Here is a 27,893-nt window from a genome sequence, read left to right as displayed (position 1 = left end):
GCAAGTAAAAACATTGTTCCAGTCAGTAGATATGAAAATTAAACATTTAACTCTCGACTCGTGAATGATTCTCCCCTTCACCTTTCTCATGTGACTTCATTATATTATGCAATAGCTGTGCACAATCTTCCAACTCACCACTTTAAATTAGAATAACACTTACCACAAAGCCACTATTGGCAGTTCAGAAAAACACAAGTATATTTTTGGTATGTTGGTCAGTGGTAACCGTGGGCAAAAAATTCAGGCTTTAGACAGAGTTACAGATCACAAAAATAAGGATGCTTTGCTTACATCTAGCTGGCCAAATGTGGGCACAACATTTCAGAAAGGATGTCATAACCTTAGAGAAGCTATTCTGAAGATTTAAGAGAAAGGTACCAAAGATAAAAGACTTTTATTTAGGACCTATTTTCCTCCTCTCAACCACATTCTCCTGCCTTCTCCCTGTAACCTATGACACCCACACTAATCAAGAACATATTATTCTCTGCTTTAAAAATACCCCATTACTTGGCCTCCAGAGCTGTCTGTGGCAATGAATTCCACACCGCTGTCTGGCAAAAGAAATTCCTCCTATTTCTTATCCAAAAGTACGCCCTTTTATTCTGAGATTATGCCCTCTGGTCCGAGCCTCTCCCACTACTGAAAATATCCACAACATATCCACTCTATCTTGGTCTTTGTAAAGAGGTTTTAGATCCAAGGTTATGCATATCAGTTTAACCATAAGATACTCAATCAATAAAACCAGGACTTGTTTAATCACCCCGACAAGCAAGTAAACCAATTGACTCCATTTAAACTTCACACTACTTAACTTAACAAACTTAAGCATCGGCAAGGCCACCAGCATAATCAAGGAAGACTCACCCCCGATCATTCCGTCTTCTCCTCTCCCATCAGACAAGAGGTACAGAAGTGTGAAAACACATACCTCCAGATTTCGGTGTGTAGGAAGTTTAAATTCCATTTGGAATATTTTGGAGGACCAAGAACCAAGAACCAAGAAGGAACTGCAGATACTGGTTTACAACGAAGATGGACACAAAATGCTGGAGTAGCACAGCGCAACAGACAGTATCTCTGAAGAGAAGGAATGGGTGATATTGTGGGTCATCTCTCCGGAGATGTTACCTGTCCTGCTGAGTTACCTCAGCATTTTGTATCTACCTCCAGATTCAGGGAGTTTCTTTCCAGCTGTTATCCAACAATTGAACCATCCTATCAATAATTAGAGAGCAGTCCTGAGCTATTATCTGCTTCATTGGAAACCCTTGAACTATCTTTCATTGGACTTTATCTTGCACTAAACATCATTCCCTTTATTGTGTATCTGTACACTGTGGACAGCTTGATTGTAATCATGGACTGACTGGTTAGCATGCAACAAAAAGCTTTGTACTGTACCTTGGTTCACATGAACTAAACAACTGAACATGCTTGGTAATCTCACCATTTCAGGAACGACGTGAAACTGAATGTTTGCTACATTTCTAAATCTATGCTTAACTTGCATAGAAGACAACAGTCTTCTGTGGCGGTATATTATGTGAAAAAAAAAACTGGAGAACTGGCTAATTATTGTAAGGTGCAAATAAATAAGCTGTAAATAATTTTGGGATAAACCAGACAAACTTCCCGGGAATTTTATCATCCATTACTATTGTCATGTACAAAGATTTCATGTTCTTAAATGAGTTTCCACTTTTTAGGTTTCTCTATAACTCAAGGGATATTTGGGGGGGGGCAATAACAAAATGGAAATTGGCAGAGGAACAGCGAGACGTAGACCTGGGGGATCAACAATCATTAAAACGGGAGTGTCATGGTTGACTATCAGCTGCAAATTACATCATTTAAACAGGCATTGATGGCAAAATGGTATTGTATTTTGCTGTTTATCAAAATTCACGTTATCAGTGGTAAAATTGCCTCTACGATTCACTTTTAGGCCTATTTTCGATGATTTCTCTAAATGGCGTCAAGTTGGAAAGTTGAAGTATAGGGATCTGGGCAAGATTGTTCATCAGCTCTATACGTTCAAACAGGTGTAGTTTCACCTACAATAATATCTCGGAGCATGATTAATCCACCAGGATATTCAACACGATATGAGTTTCCACTCTTTAGGTGAAAACCTAACTAGAAATATATTTGGAAAACGCAATAACAAAATGGAAATTGGCAGAGGAACAGCGAGACGTAGACCTGTGAGATCAACAATCATTAAACGGAGAGTGTCAATGGTTCACTATCAGCTGCAAATTACATAATTTAAACAGGCATTTGTTTGGCACAAATGGTATTGTATTTTACTCAATGTTTATCAAAATTCACAGTTATCAGTGGTAAAATTGCCATCTACGATTCACTTTTAGGCAGGAAGGCAGATTACTATCAGGGGAAATGGCGAGAAGCAGGGAACTGATTGGGGGATCAGTATCACATTGAATGGATCTAGGGGGTCCTTGTTCATCTGTCTATTGTCTAAAGTAAGCACCAACCATCTAACCACGATCTCTATAGCAGGCATTGACAGAAAGCCAATGGCATGTTTTCCTTTCTTAAAACACGAGGAAAATCGAATATAGGAGCAAAGAGGTCCTTCTGCATTTGTACAGAGCCCTAGTGAGACCACACCTGGAGTATTGTGTGCAGTTTTGGTCCCCTAATTTGAGGAAGGACATTTTTGCTATTGAGGGAGTGCAGCATAGGTTTACAAGGTTAATTCCCGGGATGGAGGGTACTGTCATATGCTGAGAGCCATTTATTAACTTCTACCCTAATCTTTTTCACATGGAGCAGCAGGGGTAATTTGGGCTTGTACACTCTGGAGGTTTAGAAGGAGGTCTAGAGAGGCAGCAGCACTACCCGGTATCTACTGTGCCAAACATACAAGGTTTTTAACCTCCTTTGGACACTTCTTGTTGGCATCATAATCTTGTTCCACATCATGTGTTATCCTGTGAGTCCAGAACTTTCTCCACAGGTTCAAGAATAAGGAGTAAGCCTTTTAGAACGGTGTTCCAGAAACCGAAAAGCTCCGAAAACCGGCCTTTTTCTCAGAGAGAGTGCGCAAAGCTCGCTGTGGCGCCAAATTCTCTGCGGCGGCTGCCTCAGAGAGGCGGTGGAGGCAGGTTCATTGCTTGGATGCTTTCAGTTAGAGAGAGCTAGATAGGGCTCGTAAAAATAGCTGAGTCAGGGGATATGGGGAGAAGGCAGGAACGAGGTACTGATTGGGGATGATCAGCCATGATCACATTGAATGGCAGTGCTAGCTCGCAGGGCCAAATGGCCTTCTCCTGCACCTATTGTCTACAGTAGATAATTCAGCACCATCCACCATCTAACCACGATATCTGCTCCTCACAATTAACAGGCACTAATCTCTCGCCCAATACTTTTTTCCTTTCTTAAAATATTTTTAGTGTGAAAATTCTCTTTTAAAAAGGTTAATTGCAATGAGGCCCGTTTGCATATTTTCACAATATACGAGGGCATTAGGCCCATTTAGTCTGTCAACTGAGCAATCCTATCAATTCCCCCATTTATTAACTTCTACCCTAATCTTTTTCACATGCTCATCTGTTCCACACTGAATCTCCACCAGCCATCTACTCCAGGGGTAATTTGCATCAATCAGCACACACTTCAACTAGCAAGCCTTTGGGATGCTTGAGGAAACAGAACTTGTGGGCAATACCCACGCAGACACAGGGAGAACATGCAGACTCCACACAATCAGCAATGGAGGTCTAGAGCAGTAGGCAGCAGCACTACCCGCTACACCACTGTGCCACCTTACTTGATGAATAACCTTTTTCTAACCTCCTGTTTAACTCTTCTTGTTGTCATCATAATCTTGTACCACATCATTTTGTTATCCTGTTAATCTACATTTACTTTCTCAAACTTTTCATAGTATTGAGGAACTTAACATTTAGGAACTCCCCAGAACAACCTATTTTCCTTCAAATCCATTGACTCCATCTCAGAAGATCGAATTTAGATATAATTTATTTGCCACACAACCAGGGTCGGTGGAATTTGGGTTGTCAGCAGCGATACAATAATAAAGAACACACAACCACAATAAAAATGTAACACATACATCCACCACAGCATTCATCACTGTGGTGGAAGGCACAACATTTGGCCAGTCCTCCTCCATTTCCCCCCCCCCCCCCCGTGGACAGGACTAGAGTCCAGAGTCAGTCCAGGATCGGCTCTTCCTCACCGGAGACCGCGGCTTTAAGTTGGTGTAGGCCGCAAACCGGCGGTCGAGATTTAAAGTCTCCGCACCTCTCTCACCCCAGAGTTAAGTGGTTATAGATTCAGGTACTTCTGCAGAAACTTCTATACAGCCTTTCTAATGCTGTACTGAAGAAATACTGCATTATTAGAAATGCCATTTTTATGGTGTAACCTTTAGGGGAGACATTAAACCACAGCTATGTTAGTTCTCTCAGCTGTTCGATGGCCATTGTGGATGTTCAACAAATCACTAAAACATAAAACCTTGCCATTATCGCACAGATGTTTGTGGAAGCTTGCTGGGTCAAAATTGCCTGTCATTTCCTACATTATAACAGTGACAACTGCTGAAAGTATTTCATTTCATCTGGGGAATCCAGTTATTGGAAAATACTTTTTTTACGACTCGACAGAGAGGGCGTTCTCCTCTGATCCATAGTAAACATCAGCTTGATCCAAACTGCACCTTGCTTTGCCATGTTCCAAATCCTTCCCACAAACGTATCCAAAACTACATACAGTGTTTCAACAGCACCTAGTTATTTGTCTCCTCAGATACAGTATTCTGTGTAAATTCAGGAGTTCCACTTGTCTTTTTTTTTATGGCACGCCTGCCTGCCTGCTCTGCTGTCTATCTCCTCAAACAGATTTGTTTTTTTCCCCCCAACTCCATTTTACAGTTCAGGATTTGATAGTATTTCAAATGTTAAATGACTCCCCAAAAAAAGTAAGGACACACTCCCATCCTCTATAGCCAATGGTTCTCAAAGTCCTCCTATCAGGGAACGGGGGGTTCCCCTCCTCCACCATAAATTGATCATCAACACTGCTCTCTCTCCCCATCCCCGCACCCGCAAAATTCCCCCTAAATGCTCCCTCCATCTTACTGTGGGGAAGCGTCAATGTCCTTAATTACATCACATTTTAATTGTAAAATCTTCCACAAAGTATCCTGCTGGTAGATTGCTAGCATCTTTGCTTTTGCTTTTGGAATAATTGCATCAGATTCTCATAATTTATTTTGAGAATCGAGCGTTACCACTATGGATCCAACAGGCATTTATTTCACTGTTTTATAAAAAAGTGAAATGTTTTGAGAAACAGTGCTGATTTATAACATGCGGGATATTTGAGGGCAGGTTACCAAGTTTTCATCAAAGGAACTAAATACAGTGCCCTCCATAATGTTTGGGACCCATCATTTATTTATTTGCCTCTGTACTCCACAATTTGAGATTTGTAATAGAAAAAGTGCACATTGCCATATTTTAATGATGGCCATTTTTATACATTTTGGTTTCACCATGTAGAAATTACAGCAGTGTTTATACATAGTTCCCCCCATTTCAGGGCAGGATAATGTTTGGGCCACAGCAATGTCATGTAAATGAAAGTAGTCATGTTTAGTTTTTTTTGTTGCATATCCTTTGCATGTAATGATTGCTTGAAGTTTGCGATTCATGGACATCACCAGTTGCTGGGTATCTTCTCTGGTGATGCTCTACCAGGCCTGTATTGCTGCCATCTTTAGCTTTTGCTTGTTTTGGGGGCTAGTCCCCTTCAGTTTTCTCTTCAGCACATAAAAGGCATGCTCAATTGGGTTCAGATCTGGTGATTGTCTTGGCCACTCAAGAATTTGCCATATTTTTAGCTTTGAAAAACTTCTTTGTTGCTTTAGCAGTATGTTTGGGATAATTGTCTTGCTGTAGAATGAACCACTGACCAATGAGTTTTGAGGCATTTGTTTGAACTTGACCAGATTTGATGTGTCTATAAACTTCAGAATTCATTATACTACTACCATCAGCAGTTGTATCGTCAATGAAGAAAGCGAGCCAGTACCTTCAGCAGCCATACATGCCCTACTTTGACAAATGAAGCAACTGACAGAAAGACGTTTTCTTGTAAATGAGGAAAACATGCTTTTCTTTCAGCTCTCTGTGATGGAATTTCTTACTTCTCTGGTATAAATATTTTCAAATTGTACTCAGAGAAGACTTATTTTGTTCGCCATTGTGTAGAGCATATCTCAAATACCTTAAAACAAGCAATAACTCAAATTTGACAAATTTGTCAGTTGCTTCCTTTTGTCAAATTAGGGCAGCATACATGCCCAGGGCATAACACCCCTACCACCGTTTCACAGATGAGGTGGTATGCTTTAGATCTTGGGCAGTTCCTTCTCTCCTCCATACTTTGCTTTTGCCATCACTCTAATATAAGTTAATATTTGTTTCATATGTCCACAAGACCTTTTTTTCCAGAACTGTGGTTGCTCTTTTAAGTACTTTTTTGCAAATTGTAACCTGGTCATCTATTTATGCGGCTAACCAGTGGTTTGCATCTTGCAGTGTAGTCTCTGTATTTCTGTTCATGAAGCTTTCTGCGGACAGTGGGGGTCATTGGCAAATCCACACCCGGCCCCTGAAGAGTGTTTCTGATCTGTCGGACAGGTGTTTGGGGATTTTTTTAAATTATAGAGATAATTCTTCTGTCATCAGCTGTGGAGGTCTTCCTTGGCCTGCCAGTCCCTTTGCAGTTAGTAAGCTCACTAGTGCTCTCATTCTTTTTAACGATGTTTCAAACTGTTGATTTTGGTAAGCCTAAGGTTTGGCTGATGTCTCTAACAGTTTTATTCTTGTTTCTCAGTCTCATAATGGCTTCTTTGACTTTCATTGTCACAACTTTGGTCCTTGTGTTGATAAATAGCAATAAATGTTTCCAAAGGTGATGGAAAGACTGGAGGAAAGACTAGGGCTGAGAGCTCTCTTATACCTGCATTAAGGAGGCATTTAAACACACCTGAGCAATTACAAACATCTGTGAAGCCATGTGCCCCAAACATTATTGTGCCCTGACATGGGGGGAGAGAAACTATGTGTAAACACAGCTGTAATTTCTACATGGTGAAACCAAAATGTGTAAAAATAATTTAATAAAATCTGACAATGTGCACTTTAACCACATGTGATTTGTTCAATTACAAATCTCAAATTGTAGAGTACAGAGGCAAATAAATAAATAAATGATGGGTGTTTGGCCCAAATAATATGGAGGGCACTGTACTAAGAGTATCTTAAAAAGTGGAAGTTGTTTAGAGGCACATAGTTAGTTTGGGAATTCTGATGTTTGGGCTGAGTCAGTCAAAGACGTGGCTTCGCGTGATGGAACAAAGAAAATTGGGTCAGTAAAAAGCATAATTTCAAATTCCTCAGTTCACAAAGCTTGGCCTAATGAAATCTGTTTATTATTCACTAATATTTATATTATGGTTTCAATAAGTGAAATTCATAGGCAGCAGACTAAACCATTAAATATTATTGGGGTTATTCAAAGCCATTAAGGGACAAGAGGGTTCACAAGGAGAAAGATTATGGAGAAGATTTATTCAATCCCAGGTGGTGCCCTGCTCACCAACATCACTGTCTTACTGACCTGCTCCCAAAAATTTTCATTTTCAGAATTCCCTTCTGTCTTTTCAAGTCCCTTCCTGGTCTTGGACCTCCCTATCTCTATAACCTTCTCCAATCCCCGAGATCTCTGTAATCCCCCAATCAAGTCTGACACCTCCCCGATTTTCCCTCCATTCCTCCACACTGGTGGCCAGAACTGTCTGGGTTCCATAATTTCCGATCAAAAGATTCTGTTCTTTACCATTCTAAACAAATTCCACTTTTAATATATTTTAGGTAGCTCTTTACCATCAGTCCTTGTATCAATTTCTGCCTGATAAAGCTTCTTTGCTGTTTTTATAAAATGCTCTATAACAGCAAGTAGTTGTTGGTGCATTGAAATAGCAATATTCTTGGCAAAGCTCTTAAACGGGGACAAAGAAATTCAAACTCATCACTTGCTTTTGCCTCAGCTGCAGCTCAATCAAACATTGGCAAGCGGTGGGCTATGTGTCCCCTGTGACATTATGCACAAGCTCAGGTTTACATGGAGTACAATATAAGAGGCCGTTCAAGAGATCACTGTCAGAGCTATGCGTGGAGGCAACAAAGGAGTGGATGAACAAATCAGCAGCAGCTGAATACAGCCAGGTGGGGAAGAAATGTTGGTGGAGAGAATTAAGGAGGAAGTAGCTGAATTCAAGTTCAAATAGGACATCAAAGGTGCAAATCATTACATTCACCCTCTGGCCATCAAAAGCAACCTGAGCTCTTGGTGCAGTCTGCACGAATTTAACACCTTGTCCCTTAGACATGCAGAACGTTGATTGTCTACAGTGAAATGCCTGTGAAGTGAGTCGTAGCATTCAAGTGTTTGTGGAATTGTGGGAAATGGGTGTTGTGACTGTTGTGTTTTTATAGCTCCAGTTTTGTCAGTCATCGAGTCATGCAGCTCTTAATCAAACACTTTAGCCAAATCGTCCATGCCGATTTAAGATGCCCTATATAAGTGAATCCCATGTACCCACATTTGGCCTACCCGTTTACCTCTCCAAGTGTCTTTTAAATCTTATTACATTGTACCTGCGCCAAGCAGTTCACCCCCCCCCCCCCCCCCCCCCCCCCAAGTGAAAAAGTTGCCCCTCAGGTTCCTATTAAATCTTTCCCCTCCCAACTGAAACCCATGTCCTCTGGGCCCACTAGTTTCCACATCCTGGTCCTCACGTTTCACCCCACCAGTCCTTGCATCTAACGCATTATTCTCCGACATTTCCATCACCACCAGCACGATTCCACCTCCAGTCACTTCCCATCCCCACCACTTTCTGCCTTCTACAGAGACCACTCCTTGATTTATGCACCCCTTCCCACCCAAACCAGAGAAGATGCAACACCTGTTTCTATACCTCTTCCCTCCCCTCCATCCAAGGACCCCAGGAGTCCTTCCAGGTGAGATGAAACTCCAAATGCACCTCATCTACTGATCAATCAATCTTCCTGATGTGGCTTCCTGTACATTGGCAAGACCAAGCGTAGACTTGGCGACCATTTTGTCAAACACGCGCTGTATCCGCCAAGGCCTCCTGGTTACTAAACATTTTAACTCCTCGTCCTATTCCCATAGACATTTCTCTAATTTTAGGTAACTATATCCCCCACCCCCAAAAGAAAACCCCTGTGCTCCAGTTATTTCCCCCCCCTCCCACCTACATTCTTTCCTCTCACAATTCACAACTCTTCAATCCTTTTGTCTCACAACTTCTGTTTTTTCATCTCCGCCTTTGCCCAACCATCTGCCTATCAAACCCCCTCCTCATCCGTTTCCACCTATCATCTGTCAAGCTTTGTCCTGCCCCATCTCACTCCCAGCCCGTCTACAATCAGCCTGAAGGATCCTGACTCAAAACATCACCTATTCATGTCCTCCAGAAGTGTTGTCTGATCCACTGAGTTACTCCAGCTCCTTGTTTCAGCGCCGTAAGTGGCTGCTATTTGTATATATTTTGGGTATGCAGCAAAGAATTTCACTGTGCCTAGTCACATGAGACCATAAAGTATTCCATTCCAGATACCTTCCTCTGGTTCCCGATTCCCCAATCTTGGTTAAAAGACTCTGTATATTCACACTATTAATTCCCCTCATGATTTTCTACACCTCTGTAAGATCACCCATTAGACTCCTGTACTCCTGGGAATAAAGTCGTAGTTTGCCAAATCTGTCCACATAGCTCAGGCTGTCAAGTCCTGACAAAACCTCCTCGTAAATCATCTCTGCACTCGCTCTAGATCGACAACATCCTTCCGATAGCAGTGACAAAAGCTGAACACTATAGTCCAAATGCGGCCTCACCAACGTCTTATACAACTACAACATGACCTCCCAACTTCTATACTTAACAGTCTGACTGATGAAGGCCAATGTACCAAAATCCTTTTTGACCACCCTATCTGCCCGAGACTCCACTTTCAAGGAACCATGCACATGCACTCCTAGAACCCTCTGCTCTACAACACTCCCCAGAGCCCTACCATTCGCTGTGCAAGTCCTGCCCATGTTAGACTTTCCAAAATGTAACACCTCACACTTCTCTGTATTAAATTCCATCAACCATTCCTCAGGCCACCTGGCCAATCAATCAAGATCCTGCTGCAATTTTTCACAACTATCTTCACTATCTGCAAAACCATCCATTTTTGTAACATCTGCAAACTTGCTAATCTTGCCGTGTATGTTCTCATCCAAATCATTGATATAGATGACAAACAGTAACCGGCTCAGCACCAAACCCCGAGGCACACCACAAGTCACAGATCAACAGTCAGAGAAGCAACCTTCCACCATCACCCTCTATTTCCATCCATGTTGCCAATTTTCTATTCCTTCAGCTATCTCCCCTTCAATTCCATGCGATCTAATCTTCCAGAGCAGTCTGCCATGCAGAACCTTGTCGAATGCTTTGCCGAAGTCCATATATACATCATCTACAACTCTGCCCTCATCAACCTTTTTGGTCTTCAAAAAACTCAGATTTGGGAGATGCAACCTCCCACGTATAAAACCATGGTGACTATCCTTAATCAGCCCTTGTCCCTCTAAATGCCTGTATATCCTATCCCTCACAATACTTTCCAGTAACTTTCCAACTACAGATGTTAAGGTCATTGGACTATACTGCCCCAACTAGACAAAAGGAAGCAACTGACAACTTTGTCAAAATTGACTTGTTGCGTGTTTTAGGGTATTTGAGATACGCTCTACACAATGGTGAACAAAGTCTTCTCTAAGTACAATTTGAAAATATTTATTCCAGAGAAGTAAGAAATTCCATCACAGAGCTGAAAGAAAAACACATTTTCCTAATTTACAAGAAAACGCCTTTCTGTCAGTTGCTTCCTTTTGTCAAAGTAGTGCAGTATAGTTCCCAGCAATTTCCCTGCAGCCCTTCTTGAATAGAGGCGCAACACTTGCCACCCTCCAGTCTTCTGGCACCTCTCCTGTATTTAAAGACAACTTGTAAATTTCAACCAGGGCTTCCTCAATTTCCGCTCTGGTTTCCCACAATGTCCTCAGATATATATGATCAGACCCTGGAGATCTGTCTACCTTCATACAATGATACAATACAATGACACAATTTATTTGTTGTCATTTGAACCTCATTGAGGTTCAAACAAAATTTGGTTTCTGCAGTCATACACACGTCATACACGATAGTACCTTTCAGAACCTCATTGACGGTAACCCCGACTGCTCTCAAGCCACTTCCATTAACTGTCCCAAGTTCCTCCATCCTCTTGTCTTTCTCCTTGGTAAATATAGAGGAGAAATACTCATTAAGGACCTCATGGCCCTCATCTTCTGTGGCTCCACACAAAGTTGATCGCTTTGTTCCTGAGGGATCCCACCCTCTCTCTAGTTACCCTTATGTATTTATAAAATATCTTGGGATTGCCCTTAATGCTAACGACCAGAGCCATCTCCTGGCCCCTTTTTACCTTTGCTCCTTAATTCTTGAAACTCCTCCAGGGATACACTTGATCCCAGCTTCCAGTACTCACATGCCAGATCGGGGTATTCTTGGAACCTTCTCACCTCCAATTGTTTAATTGTCACAAGCATCCTTGGCATGCCAGGATTGCAGAGCTTTGATGTGATCCACTGGCTACGCAGTCATACAGCTGTCTACTGCACACTCCAATTACTGTATTGCATGTTGTCTTGTGCTACATTGTCACCACAACTCACTTTTAGTTAAGTCTGGTGCTGTGCCTAACTTGCCTTCTACACTCATTGTTTCTGGGTTGGTTCCCCTGGCATGATAGTAATACGAAGAGATCGAGAATCTCTCCAAGACAACCATGTCTCCATTACATTTGTACAGCTATATCTTTGTCACATGCCTTCACATCCAAGGTGTCACCACTGACCAGAAACCTAACAAGATCTACCTCTGCTTTAAAAGGTCAGAGACTGGGGATCTCACAGACACTAATTTGACGTTACAAGCCATTTCTAACAAAACAAACCAGGTGTGTGGTGGAATACCTTCTACTTGCCTAAATGACCAAAGGCCAATATACTCAGCGGCACATCGATAAAACAGACTTCTTGATTGGTACGCCACCCCCTGCACTGACCATCCACTCCCTCCTTTTGCAGAATACCATGACTGCATTGTACATAGTCTTATGATGCAGTATGACTCTTTAATGTATTTTTGTTACAGTATCTCCCAAGTACAGAATCTTTACTGCCTTGAAGATAGAGAATGGTAGATGTATGCATGCACCACAATCTGAGGTTCCTTTCCAATTCACAGATCAACTTGATTAGGAATCATAATCTCCTTCCGTCATCAGATTCAGGTTAGTTTATTGTCAAACACACCAGCGGGGGAATGAAATTCCTTGTTCAGATGATGCTCAGAGCAAACAGCATACATGGTAATGATAAATATAGCCAATGCAAAAGAGCAGAATGGTGCAAAGACTGTTGTGCCATCTGAAGTTATTCAAATACAATTAAAGTGCAATAATGGAATAACCAAATTAATTTGAATTAGGTTGGCACAGTGACACACAGCTGCGGTCTCATAGCACCAAGGACCCAGGTTCGATCCTGTTATCTCGGTTACTGTCTTTATGGAGTTTGCACAATCTTCACATGTGTTTCCACTAGGTGCTCCGGTTTCCCCCGGCAAGCGAGGTTTGTAGATTAATTGTCCTCTGTAAAATTTGCTCCTAATGCGCAGGGAATAGATGCAAAAGTGAGATAATATGGAACTTGCTTGAATGCGGGACTGATGGTCAGCATAGACTCGATGGGCCGAAGGGCATGTTTCCTTTCTGAATCTCGAACGAATGAAAGTACAAGGCAGCATATAGATGTGACTGGTTCACTGGGTCAAAATCTTGGAATCTCTGCGCTATGGGGATTCATTCACCACATGGTCTTTCAGCAGTTGAATAGTTGGCACACCACCAATTTTTCAATGGTATTTAGAGGTGGGCATTAAATGCAGGTCTGACTAAGAATGGACAAATCTCATAAAAAAAAGAAAAAGTTATTGGCCGACAGATAGGTCCAGCAGGCGCTTATGAATTCGGGAGGGGATGGGGGCATAAAAATCATCCAGCCAAAAGTTCTGAACAAGTTGAAACTTTAATTTAACTCCGCTTTGGCCCCCGATAGTCAGTGGTTGTAAAGTGTTTTTTTCTCTCACCAAATTGCCTCTCTTTAATTCAAGATGTAGCGATGTAGATCATAGAGGCATATTATCTCTCCCTTTACACAGCATTGGGTTTTATCTTCTGGGGATGTTAACTCAAACAGCTTGTAAAGGCTTTTGACTGCCGAGATGAAATCACCGCACATCAGGGACTGAACTTCAACTGGAACGGCACGGCGATGGGGGAGGGGCAAAGGGGTTAATCAGCAACAATGCAGCAGAAAGTTTAACTAAAAGGAGGGAATTAACGTATCGCTTATGTATTAGGCGAAGCAGTGTCCTGACTGCTCTGTGAACCACAGTCGTTGTTTGCTTACTTACTGCCTGGTTTAGTTGTGAAGGAACTGCGGGGAGCTTCAATGGAGAAGGATCGTTAATCATTTACACAGTAAAACATCAGCCGTCTGGCTCCAGCTCCAGCCCCTCTACTCCCCACGCTGAGTAATAAACCTTATAGGAAGTTTACCAAAACGGTAAACAATCCCATTGCAATATCACCGCAATGCAACACATTTAGAATGAAGAAAACCTGCAAATCAATAAAAGGAAACATCCTTCACCACCTCCGCAAATACACCTTAGCAAAGTCAGCTATGCAGTCAGTTTTAAAAACATACTTCCTAGCTGCTCCTTTTAAACAAGCGGACTTTGTACAGAAATTAGATTACTTTTCTTTTCCAAAGCAATTTAAAGTGCATTCCCCAAATTCCCCTCCAACAGCGGGCTGTTGCGGACAGCCATGCATGCATGTATGCCGATCACTTACGCATAGTTTGCACTCCGATGTAAAGTATCCCCCACTCTCAACTCGCCATCCCCTCCCCTCCCCCGAACTCCACTACCCCAGACAAGTCAAAACGTGGTCGAACAACGCAGGAGTGAACTCCTTGCACGCTTTCAGCAAGGAGCTAAATCACGGACACTTTGTCTAACGGGAGCAAAGTCTCAAAGTTTTGTCTTTACCTTTGAGATGGTGAGGGGCTCTCCATGTTCCAGTCCCCCTTTTAGGGTAAAACCCCATGGAGCTCCACCTTGTAACTGAACATGAATGTGTTGGCAGATGCTAACCGCCTCTCTGCTGCGCTCCATAATCTGTGATTGCTCGGGGTTCCATCACATTCCCATTGATTTTTTATTCTTTTTTCCCCCCTACAAACTACTACTTTACATCCATTACGGAAATGACATTGGAACACAACTCGCCCTCTCCCCCAACTGCCTGCTCCGGAATTGACAACCAGCCCAGCAAATCATCAGCTTCCCTCCTGCGAGAGGCGAGCCAATGTAGCAGTAGGGAAGGGTCTGGGATTCCGGTGCAAGCCCTTCTCCACTTCACCGCTTTAACTCGTTTGTCGTGTCACCCGTCCCAAGGAAATCTGGAAGTAATCGGATTCATAAAATTGCTTAATCCTTCGACCGAAAAGCACGTGCCTTCAATCTCAGAACAAATTTGAAAATGTTATAAAGTTTTTTTTGTCTCTTTAAATACGCAGAGTTGGTTTCTCACTTTGAATTTTCCTTTGTTGCAGTTTTACCTTTGTTTTATTTTCATGAAACCGTGTGCCACACAATGGGGCCAGTCGGCCCATCAAGTCTGTTCTATCCTTTAAAAGGCTAACAGTTCCACTGCCTAGCATTTAAAAAAAAAAATCCTATTCTGAAATTGAAGTCTTTGTGCTGAATGGGCACACCAATCATTACTTTATCACACTGTTCATGTTTCAAGAACCTCCAGCATGGACGAGGGAGTGCCATAACTAATCTAGATTTGGTTTTCATCCAATATTTACCCCAGCTACAAAAATATCACCAAAACCTTTAGAGTTGAAGATGTTGGCTGTTATTCACTCATTTATTTTGGAAGCAATCTGTGCAGACTAGAATTTATATTTATCTGATGGACCTTTGTGGAGAATAAAATATAAAGAGCCTCCAGCAGAACCAAGTGACAATAAACTAAACTCAAGCTCAAGAAGAAATGTGACAACATACAGTGGAGATAGCCGTTCTTCAATTTTATCTGTGGCTGAAGATTGTGGTTGATGTTGCTTACACAATAATGACGTGTACTTTCAAAGAAATGTACTGTTACTTTTTAAGTGCTTGGTATTATGATAAAGTATATGAAAGTACACATATTGTTACTGGCCGTACAATGTTTGGCTCTGGTTTTAAAACAGATTGGATTAATAGCAAACTAATCTCTGTCACATGATTATCAGTCTGCTTCACCAGTATAGATTTGTAAATAAATCTGGCCATTCTATTTCACACATAAAGATGTGATTTTTTTTTGCATTTTGCATTAAAAGATGAAGACCCTTCTCTCTCTGCATATGACTCCAGACTTGCTGAGTATTTTCAGCATTTTCTGTTGTTTAAATTTTTATTTTACTTTGTATTTCAGATTTCCAGCATCTGCACTTTTTTGGTTATGCTTGCTGGAAACATCGGTTAACATAGGTAAACATAGGCTGCTTACCCTCTGACAAAACACATAAGGGTTTAGAATTCAGCGCACATTAGGAAAACTCTAGAAAAACAATAAAATATTGTTGCAAACCAGTTTACTTATTGTGAGAAAGTGTGAATCATTACAATATGCCCATGTAGTTTTTACTCTCAAACTAGTTTGGGGTAATGGGGATCGCCCTATAAACTCATATGAAATATTATAACCCTTAGCACTTTGTTCTGTAAATCCTATGAGGAATTAATAGTAAAAGGCATCTTACAACCCCCCCCCCCCCACCGCTTTTTTCTTTCCATGGTCAGTCAGAGCTTCACATTACCATGCTATTCAGTAATATCCAATTACTCAAGCAGATATTTGGATTTCTGTAATTTTGGTAAAGACTAAATAGGTTTCTGAACTCAAAATATAATTGCCCCTTGCATTGTCTAGCAGCGTTAGAATGTTTATGTATAAACTGTGTAAGTCACGTAATATGCGACTGAGCTCTTAGTGCCAGATTTACAAGTCTGCACTGAATCAATTTATCTCGGCTTGCATAACCACTATCATGATATGATTTAACCTTGGCACAGGTAGAGAGGAATGGAAAAATCAGCCAGGATTCTTGTTCCTGGCCAGTATTTAGTTCTCATATTTGAAAAAATTTGCTTAGGTGATATCAGGTGAAGATCAGATTGGCTTCAGCAATGAAATTCTATGCGCATGCTCGTTGTATGCATCAGGCCATAGGGCAAAGGAGTAGAAGTAGGCCATTCAGCCCATTGAGTCTATTTCGCCGTTCAATCATGGGTGATCTATTTTTCCCTCTCAACCACATGTACATTTTTTTGGAAACCTGAAATTAAAAAATTGAAAATATTGGCAACACTCAGCTGGTCAGGTAGCATTCTTGGAAAGACAGTGAACACTTTATTCACTGAAGTGTCCTGGGCCTGAAATATGAATTATTTTTTCTTTCCACAGATACTTCCTGACCTGCCAAGTAAATATCAAACATTTATTCATTCTAATAAGTTGAAAAACTGGACAATAAATCCAACGTACAGTATATTTTCTGCATTTTACAACATATTTATAACTACGTAGGACAAGAAACCACAGATGCTGGAATCTTGATCAATGCACAAACTGCTAGAGAAACTCAAAGGGTCAAGCAGCATCTGTGGAGGAAATGGACAGATGACATTTTGGGTTGGGATCCTACTTCAGATTGATGGAGTTGGGGAGAGAAAACTGTAATAGAGAGAATGGGTTAGGGCAAAGACTGGCAAGTGATAGGTGGGTACAGGTCAAGGGACTGATTAGCAGACACAAAGGCTCAAGGTGAAACAGAGACAAAAGGGTGTCAGGTATTGAAGGGAGAGGAGTGAAATATTAACCAGAGGGAGGGATAGGGATGAGGGGAAAGGGAATAAAAGGAAGTATGACATAAGGGGATGGGAGATGAGTGATGGGGGGATCATGGTGATGGTGGGGAGGATGGATGGGCACTGGAGTGAGGGAGGCATGGGGAAGAGAGGGGGTGATAGGGGTATTAATGTTCAAATAACTCAATGTCCATGCCATTGGGTTGTAAGTTACCCAAGCGGAATATGAGATGCTGTTCTTCCCTTTTGTGTGTGGTCTCACACTGGGGGAGGCCAAGGACAGAAAGGTCAGTGTGGGAATGGAAAGGAAAGTTGAGGGATCTAGCCCTTAGATTAATAAGGGATCCAGCAGGCCTTGGTGGACAGAGCTCTAGTGTTTGGTGAAACAGTCGCCTCGTCTAGGCTTGGCCCCGTCAATGTAAAGCAGGCCAGATCGGGAGCATCAAATGCAAGACAAGGTTGAAGAAGATGCACATGACACTCTGTCTCATAAAGTGCTCCTGGGGACTTTGGATGGAAGTGAGAGAGGAAGAGTGGGGACAGGTGTTACATCTTCAGCAGTTGCAGATGAAAGTGCCCAGGAAGGGGGCAGGTTGGGTGAAAAAGGATGAATGCAGGACAATGAATCTCAGTAAACATATGGCTAACATGAAGAAGCATTGCTGCGCATATCCTGTTGAAACCAGAGATGCCACATGAAAGGCTTTGAAAAATCTTGGAATAGAAATTATTTCCTTCCCTGATTTTGAGGAAACCAAAAGTATTAATGATCTTTTTATAAAATTGGTTGATAGCATGGGTCAGGAAATGAAACTGGGAAGATCCTTGTGTGAGCAAATTAACTGGTTGCATTATGGCCTGGTCCATAACTTGAATGCCCAGGAACGAAGGAGAAAATAAAAAGTGGTGAACTGCCCGATCCAACATCAAGGTCCAGCATAAAGGAGGTGCTGTCTCAGAAGGCAGCCAGCATCATCAAAGACCCTCACCATCCTGGCCATGCGCTCATTTCACTCCTGTCACCAGGAAGAAGCTTTTAAGAGTCTGAAAGCTGTAACATTCAGAGTCAGGAACAGCTTCTTCCCAACGATGACAAACTGCCTTTGTTGCACTAGGGACTGGGCTTTGTTTTGGGGTTTTTTGCACCATGTTAGATTATTTATTTATTTAACTTTATAATGTTTAGTTTATTATATTATCTATTAAGTACTGTTATAAACCTGTTGTGCTACTGCATGTAAGAATTTCATTGTTCCGTTTCGGTACATGGGACAATAAAGCACTCTTGACTCTTGACTCTGTCATTTGTATACAATGCACCTTGAGTTATTCAGCATTACACTTGGGAGTGTCACCAAGAACATAAAGGTACCCGGCGTGGGTGACCTGCTGGGGGGCTGTAGGGGGGGAGGGTGGGGGGGGGGGGGGGTGGGAGGGGGGGGGGGCATCGAGAACGAAGAGGGACCATTTTGACGACATTGAACGCTTTGAAACAATGTCAGCATCATTTTTGCATATTCTTTGCATGCTTTGTGTATGGTATGCAAAACAAAGAATTTCACTATGGTATATCGTATTATGAATGCTAAACTATCATTGATAATATGAAGCAGAACCTTTCTGACACAATTCTGTTGTTTCTGCTGTCAGGATGTGGGGCTGGTGGAGGTAAGATAACAAACACGATTGAGAGATTTACATGCGTTGTCACAATGACACCAAGACAATTAGGTTTGGAGTCTTCCAGAGGACATCGTCCTCGACTGCCAGCTGTAGACAAAAGGGCTGTAATTCCCCTGGAATTTTCACTATCCAAACAAAGATTGTTGATGTTGTAATTTAATTAAAAATAAGTCGTCTGTTGCTGGAGGTCTTGTTATTTTTTAATTTTCTCATTCATGGGATGTGATATTTTTGGCGTTTGTTTTCCATCTTAATTGCCCTTGAACTCAGGGTCAACTTTTTTCGCTCAGAGGGTAGTACGTATCTGGAACAAGCTGCAAGAGGACGCTACAGAAGCAGATACATTTGCCACTTTCGATAGACATTTGGACAGATTTATGGATGGGAAGGATTAGAGGGAAATGGGCCAAATACAAGCAAATGGGACTGGTCCTGAATGCATGTTGGTCATCATGAAGAAGTTGGGACGAAGGGCCTGTATAGCTCCATCATTCTCCGCCTCATTTCCTTCCCTGAAAAAGAGAGAATAATAAAATGGAAGCAAATTGTCTGAAAATTGAACAACATAAGTGAAGTCCTTAGGAGCACTCTTCCTCCTGTTCCCCCTCATCCACCTCCAACATTAATTCAGTTGCAAAACTCCCTAGTAGGTGGAAGAGTGTTGTTTGTATTGTGATGCCCTTGAGAGGTGGCTGCAAAGATCACTTCTGCTGATCTGACATCTGCAAAAACTTACAATGGAGTCCTAAGTTCATACAGCATGCAGACACTCCCGTTGGCCCATGTTGACCAAGATACCGCATACAATCTAGTCCCAATTGCCTGCAGCTGGCCCATATCCCTCTATATCTTTCAAATCCATGTAGCTGTCCAAATGTCTTTTGAATGGTGTTATTGTACGTGCCTTAACTACTTCATCTGGCAGCTCATTCCATATACCCACCGTCCTCTGGCATTTATTAACATATCAATGGGCAACACTGTGTTGAAACCACAAGTCAGTTTCAGTGTGACGTTACACAAGGAAAACCCACAATGTTGCACAAACTCTGTAGTTGAAGTTATTGGTTTTTCTGCAACTTTCACAAACAACGTCTGGGTGACCTCAACCCCATTTCAATGGCAAAATAAAAGAAGGGGTCATGGGGAGAAGGCAGGGTAATGGAGATAGACACAAAAAGCTGGAGTAGCTCAGAGTGGGTGAGACAGCATCCTTGGAAAGAAGGAATAGGTGACGTTATGGGTCGAGACCCTTCTTCAGACATATTCAGGCAGAATAATGGGGTTGAGATGGAAAGATAGATCAGCCATGATTGAATGGTGGAGTAGACTTGATGGGCCGAATGGTCTAAATCTGCTTCTAGAACTAGAACTTATGTTCAGTTTGATCAAGATATATTTTATTTCTAACTCTGGATATTTAACCCACCATGTTCAAATTACACAATTGCACATAAAAATGGTCCAGAAAATGTTATTAAGGTTAACACAGTTTCTCCCCCCACAGATGTTGCTTGACCTGCAAAGTATTTTCAACCTCCAGCATTATCGTTTTTTACATCAAATGGTTCAGCCTTTGGCTGAATGTATTGAGAACAGGGGCACAGGGGCACAGGGGCACAGGGGCACAGGGGCACAGGACTAAGGAAGAGTAGCAACTGCACAGTGCCCCCTCCAATGTTATTAAATGTGCCAGGAACATGTGTGCGTAGACTTGTGTGTGCCCCTTACAATTAGTAAAGTTAAATTCCAGGTCCTGGCTAAGAAAGAGCCATACACAAGGACATCCTCATTGATCTGTTTTAAGCTGATAACCACGTATTTATATGACAAAGCAAAATGCTGCAGGTTGGAAATTTGAAATAAACATTGAAAGTGCCAGAAATTAGAAATTAATAAATCAGGCAGCATCTGTGGAAAGAGAAAGAGCTTTTCTCATTCTCAATGAAAGTCATCAACCTTATGATTAAGGTTCATCTTTGTTCTTCTCTCTCTGCTGCTGCTTTCTTTTGGAGTATTTTAGAACAATAAAAAGCAATTTCATTTCAAACATAAAACTAAGGTGATCCAGTGAACATCACATATTCGTCACATGATCACCGCAAGCTTTCTGTGACTTGAGGGCAGTGCAAGAATTCAAGTACACATTTAGTCCAAATGTAGAAACTGTATTATGAATTACCATAAAGGAGACATGCAAAAGGAAATCAACATATGAGACATTAACTCATCTCCAGAGATGCCGTCCAACCACTGAATATTTCCAGCATTTGCTGTTTTTATTTTTGATCTCCAACTTACACAGTATGTAACTCCAACTTACACAGTGGTTCTTTTGAAGAACCATCCCATTTCTGTGGAATCTTAGAAGTTGTCCAATTAATCATGCTTCCTGCTCCTTCGGCTATGACGGTCAAAAAATGTCCTTTATTTATATGTCCAATTCTCTATTATTAGTTTTGATTCATGCAGATTGCCTGATTCAGTCTGTTACTGAAGCTAGTCTGGACCACTTTTACATTTCCTTTTATTAATGAAGCAATCAAACTCATCTTGAGGGTTGACAATGCCTAAAATTGTTCTGCTGAGTTGGGCTTCAGCCAAAGCCTTGCAACATATGTCTGAATAAAACAGCTTGCATGCCTACAAATGATAGCATTCCTACATCTGATTAACAGTCTGAAATTCACAAAAGCAATTCCCATTTTCCTTCAGAGTGCCAACAATTTGGTTAGCAGCAGGAGCCAAGAGCTTGCATTCAAGGCAATCAACAAATCAAACTATGTACCATAATCTTGAACGCAGCATTCTCTGTTCACTTGGAAAGAACAGAAAGCATCTTACTTCTAGCTATTCCTGACACACATTAAATATAAACGATATCATTTACATAATATATTAGCACATTTTGATAAATAGAAAGGAAACTCTCATTCTAATGTTCTGTATCATATTTAAAACCTGTTCACAGATTATGCAATCATGTTCTCTTCGCCTCTCACCACATAATCGATAATTGTTTCTTACGCTTATCATCTAACTTTGTTGAACCCATCCCTTAGGTTCACAGAATAACGCAAATTAGAATTATTTTTAAAGTGCTGCAAATTAAATAATAAACAAACAGGCACTACAAATAAGTATACCAAGATATTTTATAAAATGCTCCTGATTTTTATACTATAAAGTAATACAAAATACCATGCATCAATATAATCTCTAAACTGGAACAATGTTCAACAGCTTTAAGCCTCAACTTCCATGTACTTCTCTGTAACTCTGAATCTGCTCACTATGTGGTTATTCAAACCAGCCTATTGTGATCTGTCTCACCCCTGTCTGCAAATCTCCTGGAAGCTGCCTTTTAACTTTACGTTTCACTCACATGAACCCCAGTTGAGTTGAAACATAACTCAACCTGGCAATAAATCAGAGTGTACTCTTGTGTCTACAAACCTACCTACAAAGCTCCTTGCTAGTTGCCAATATTGACTCTGAACCCTCCTAATTTTGAAATCCAAAAAGCACACCCATAACAAGTTGATTGATGCAACTCACCTTTGACTGCACCGCGTTTATCCCATTTATTATTATAAGTTCACATGTTGGCCAACTTGGTGAACTGCAATTGTGATTAAGCAAATGTAATTTTATCTCCCGTTTGACCCTCATCACAACAAAAAATGCTTTAATGGAGAAGAACTGAGTTTATCAAAATTCTGAATGGTTGGTGAATAGGTTTTATCTAAAGTAATTCTGTCGTTAAACATTCTTAAAGACTATTGAAGGTAAATCCAGATTAAGTGAAACCATGGCCAGTTACTTACTCCCAGTCAGATCTGTCCAATTTTGGTGTTTCTGCCTTTGGCCTCCTACACTCTTCCAATAAAGCCAAATATAAGCTTGAGTAACAGTACTTCATTCTGATCTAAGATATTTTGCCTATATCATTGTCACACTTTTTCTCTCTCCACAGATGCCAGCTAATCTGCTGAGTATTTCCAATATTCTTTTTTTAAATTTCCAGGAACTGCTACTGTATGTTTTGCACAACACAGTTTCACTATTGTTGTTTGTTATTCTCACATTCTCACCTCACATTCACTTTCCTATTCTCCACAGATTCCACTCATAGACACAATGTATATGAAGGAACTGCAGATTCTGGCCTTAGACATTCTTACATCACTGAGACCCATTGAGTGATGTAAACAAGTTGTTGTAGACTCGATCACAAACATTCTCTCTGTTCTCTCCCCCCCCCCCCCCCTCTCTGCAACTGAAAACCTGGTGAAAGGTCATCAAAGTGAAAAGTTACATTTGGTTTTCTCTCGACGGCTGCTGCCTGACCTGCAGAGTATCACCAGCATTTTCCACTGTTACTTATGTGTTAGCTTGTGAATGTTATAGACAACTAGACCAAATGGGTTTAGAGAAGAAACAGAATAATAATTTCAAATTCATGTGAATGAAGTCCTGGCTCCTCAGAGAATAAATCACTTTTAAACAGGTGAAACGGAAGAAAATACAAGAGAAAATGTGGCTCGGCCAATACTTTAGGTTTTCTATTCTTTGGTGCAGAATTACATAATGACACTATTTTTCAGATATGTATGCCTTCCTGAAAGCCAATTGTATATAGGTGACCCTCTTGGATGAGCCTCAAGATTTTTCACTTGGGAGCAAGGATGGAATGGGCAATCAATCTTAATCTTGCCATGCTCAGCTCCAATAATTTTCTCACAACCTCTCATGTTTGTCTTAATTTTATTCTACCACAGACGAATTTATGCTCACAAACTACTCTGCAGAATTATTTCTTATACCTAACCAAATCTAGTAACCAACTTATACTTTGGCTCAGTAAATATTTAATTGGTACTTGGCAGAAATACTCATTTAAATTTTCATCCTATGACCCAAAGGCAATTCCTAATTATAATTGAATCAAAAGAGAATGTGATTTTTGTTGAGGAACTAACTCTTTGAGATTGAAACTGGTTTCTGGAATATACTCTTAATTCCTTACACGGTAAAACGTTTAACACATGCAAAAGGACATAGAAAAAGAGGAAAAGTAGGTGGAGCCTCACAGCTTTTGTCGTCATTAAGTTTTTATAAAGATACTACCTCTTAAAATGTCTTTACTTCGCATTAAACATCACTGGACAATTCTCCTAACCACATCTCATTCCACAGTACTTAAATAGCTTAGATAGAACATTGGTTTAATTAAAATATTCCCTCAGCTCTGATTTAACACAGCAGCATTCTTTAACTCATGGTTTAGCCCTGCACTCCCTCTCTATGTGAATCAAGTGGAACAAAGAAGTAGGAATGTGTAAGAAGTAACTACAGATGCTGGTTTAAACCGAAGATAGACACAAAATGCTGGAGTAACTCAGCGGGACAGGCAGCATCTCTGGATAGAAGAAATGGGTGACGTTTCGGGTCGAGACCCTTCTTCAGACTGAAGTCAGTGGAGATACAGAGATAAGGAAGTGTACGGAGTGAAGGTGATGGTGATCAAGGCAAATGTAGAATAGGTCTTTGTTAGCTGGGAGAAGGTAATAACAAAGCTAACAGAGATAAAATGTAATCGGAGACAGTCAGATTGGTCTGAGACTGGGAAGGGGAGCTTTGGAGAGAGAGGGAAAGCAAGGGTAACATGAAGTTAGAGAAGTCTATATTCATATGGCTGGGGTGTAAGCTGCTCAAGTATATGAGATGCTGTTCCACCCATTTGCATTGGGCCTCACTCTGACAATGGAGGAGGCCCAGGACAGAAAGGTCAGATTGGAAATGGGAGGGGGAGTTAAAGTGTTTCACAAGAGGGAGATCAGGTAGATTTTGGAGGACCCTCAATCCAGATCCAACCTTGTTAACAATTTTGCTTCTTTGCTCATGCCTGGCTGGATCTGCCAATTTTGCTTTGCTCATGCCTGGCTGGATCTGCCAAATCAAAATATGGCTGGCTGCATTAGCAACACGTTCTGAGCAAGCTATAAGAGTTGTCAGTCATCAGCTGACATTGTCTCCTTGTAATTGATTCCAATGCAACTATTCCTCCTTGCCTGTCCTTGTGAATTGGTCTCAAGCAGCTCACAAATGCCTACATGTCCTCTTCCTTCTCCCGGATAGGTCAGCACTCCTTGCCTATCCGTTACTGCTCTTGAGCAGGTGCTGGTGATCCACCTTCCTGAATGGCTTCAGCAGTTCCAGTGAAGGTGCAGCTGTTGGGTAGGGATTTCCAGGATTTTTGACCCAGTGGTGATAAAGTACCAGTGATTTCAACCCAGGATGGTGTATGACAGGATAGTGTGTAACTTGGAGTTTTTGGTGCATCTGGTTGTCCGACGTCAAGTGTTTGGGCAGTGCCGTCGAAGAAGCCTCGGTGCATAATTGCAGTGCATTTTGTAGATGGTGGAGACTGCAGCCACTGTGCACTGGTTCAAGCAGAGGGCATTCTCCCAGGTTCCCAATGTATCTTGCCAATGAGTTGTCAGGATGTCTCATCACTGTTGGAGACGATCATTGCCTGGTACTTTTGTGGCGTAAATGTTGCTGGTCGCTTATTAGCCCATGCCTGAATGTTGCCTTACTGCATGCAAGCATTTGCTGAGGTGATGCAAATACAATTGAGCATTGTGTAATCATTGATTAACAATGTCACTTCTGACCTTACAGTGGAATGAGGAAGTAGTTGCAGATGGTTGGGATGAGAGCATTGGCCTGAGAAACTCCTGCAGTGATGTGTAAGAAGGAACTGCAAATGCTGGTTTACACCAAAAATAGACACAAAATGCTGGAGTGAATCAGCGGGTCAGGCGGCATCTCTGAATAAAATAGGTGACGTTTGTGTGGAGACCCTTCATCAGACCGATCGACCCAAAACGTCACCTATTCCTTTTCTTGAGAGATGCTGCCGGACCTTGACCCTGAATTAACCAGCATTTTGTGCCTATCTTCCTGCACTAATGTTTTGGGGTTGGTATGATTGAACTGTGACAACCATAACAACCTGTATTCATGCATGGGAGGACTACAATCTCCGGAGTATTTTCACTTTGGTGCCTTTTGGTTTGCCAGTTGTACCAAGACCCACTGATGCCACACTTGATGAAATGCTGTCTTTATTTCAAAAGTAATCACTTCGACTTCACATCTGGGATTCAGTTCTTTGGCCCATGTTTGGACTGGTTTGTGATGAGGTATGGAGACAAGTGGTCCTTTCAAAACCCCAAAAGGGCCTCAGTTTAATTTAGTTTAGCTTTGGTATAGTTTATTGTCACGTGTACCGAGGTGCAGTGAAAATATTTTTTGTTGTGTGCTATCCAGTCAGCTGAGAGACTATATATCATTACAATCAAGCTACCCACAGAGTACAGTTACAGGATAAAGAGAATAATGTTTAGTACAATATAAAGTCCAGTATAGTCTGAGTACAGGTAATACGGGTCTCCATATTAGCTAAATATTAGTCAGTGTGTCAAGTCAAGTGAAGTCACTTTTATTTCTATAGCACATTTAAAAAACAACTCTCGTTGACCAACGTGCTTTACATTGGTGGAGGTACTAACGTTATACAACAGTGGTTCATAGATTAAGTACATACATAAATACATACATATAGCCCTCCCTCAGAGGACATCAAGAAAGGCTTGAGAGTAAAGATGAGTTTTAAGTCTCGACTTAAAAGAGTCGATGGAGGGGGCAGTTCTGATGGGAAGAGGGATGCTGTTCCACAGTCTAGGAGCTGCAACCACAAAGGCTCAGTCGCCCCTGAGCTTATGCCTAGACCGCGGGATGTTCAGTAAGCCCAAGTCGGCCGATCTGAGGGACCTGGAGGTGGTGTGGTGGGTAAGCAGACTTTTGATGTAGGTGGGGGCAAGCCGGTAGGTGGCACTTGGTAACACTGTCAATGCCTGCTTTCTTCACTTTGCTGATGATTGAGAGTAGACTGATTGAGCTGTAATTTGTTTGACAGGACTTGTCCTGCTTAATGTGAACAGGACATTCAAAGGTCATTTTTCACATAGTCAGTTAGAAACCAATGCTGTAACTGCACTGGAACAGATTGGTTTACAGGTGTGATTAGTTTTGGAATGAACATCCTCAGTGTTGTAGCTGGAATGTGCTACTGTAGCCTTTGCTGAAGCAGCTAATCTCAGTGTTTTCTTGTTATCACATGCAGTGAAACAAATGAGTGGAGACTGGTTTCTAGTTTCTGTGACGGAAGGAAATCTTAGGAGAAAGCTGTGATGAATCATCTATTCTTGGTGAAACTCAGCAGGTGCAGCAGCATCTATGGAGCAAAGGAAATAGGCAACGTTTTCCAGCATCTGCAGTTCCTTCTTAAACAATCATCTATTCATGTTCACCAACATTCATTCCTGGACTTCAAGCCTTCTTCCCAGTGTTGATCAGCATGGAGAAGTGTAGAATCATCACCTCAGAGAACAGTGTGTGGATAGATAAGGGGAGGTTTGCTTACCCATGTGTAATGTGATAATGGAATTATCTGCCTAAGCTTTTAAGCAGCTGTGGCTTTGCTCCATTCTTCGACTTTCTTCTTCTTTCCCGTTTGTCATCTTGCAATTCTTGCATCTCACTCTCACTTTGACCAAATTATCACAGTTGACCTCACACAATTGAAGGCATCTACAGGATAATGCTGCCTCAAGAAGACCGCATCACCCTGGCAAATCTCTCATCTCGCTGTTACCATTGGGAAGAAGGTATAGGAGCCTGAGAACCAATACCTCCAGGTTCAAGCATAGCTTCTACCCATCAACTATCAATCTATTGAGCTATCCTTCACAACCCTAACCACCACCCTACTACAGCACAAAACTACTGTGGACTTTTATATAAATTGTACCATGTACTTAGGCTTGCACTATTATGGTCTTGTTACCAAATATAACATAATTTATTGTATTATGGTTTATTGATGTTGATTTGTTGTGCTGTGTTGAATATGCCTGTA

At 41.4% G+C, this 27,893-nt stretch overlaps 1 protein-coding gene across 3 annotated transcripts in view; it reads right to left on the bottom strand.

The window, feature by feature from the left end:
- Positions 1-15,010, bottom strand: part of LOC129702128 (protein Shroom4-like) — a 101,580-nt gene extending 86,570 nt beyond the window's left edge. Inside the window, exon 1 of one of the 3 annotated variants that reach the window (XM_055643722.1) lies at positions 14,342-15,010. In XM_055643722.1, coding sequence (XP_055499697.1) covers positions 14,342-14,367 — 26 coding nt within the window. In that variant the 5' untranslated portion in view covers positions 14,368-15,010. The remainder of the gene's footprint in view (positions 1-14,341) is intronic. The other 2 variants (XM_055643720.1, XM_055643721.1) reach the window with 2 other exon arrangements.
- Between the last annotated feature and the right edge of the window lie 12,883 nt (positions 15,011-27,893).

This window comes from Leucoraja erinacea, chromosome 12 (genome assembly GCF_028641065.1).
Source record: "Leucoraja erinacea ecotype New England chromosome 12, Leri_hhj_1, whole genome shotgun sequence".
NCBI classification, from domain to species: domain Eukaryota; kingdom Metazoa; phylum Chordata; class Chondrichthyes; order Rajiformes; family Rajidae; genus Leucoraja; species Leucoraja erinaceus.
This window is presented reverse-complemented; position numbering and strand designations above follow the sequence as displayed.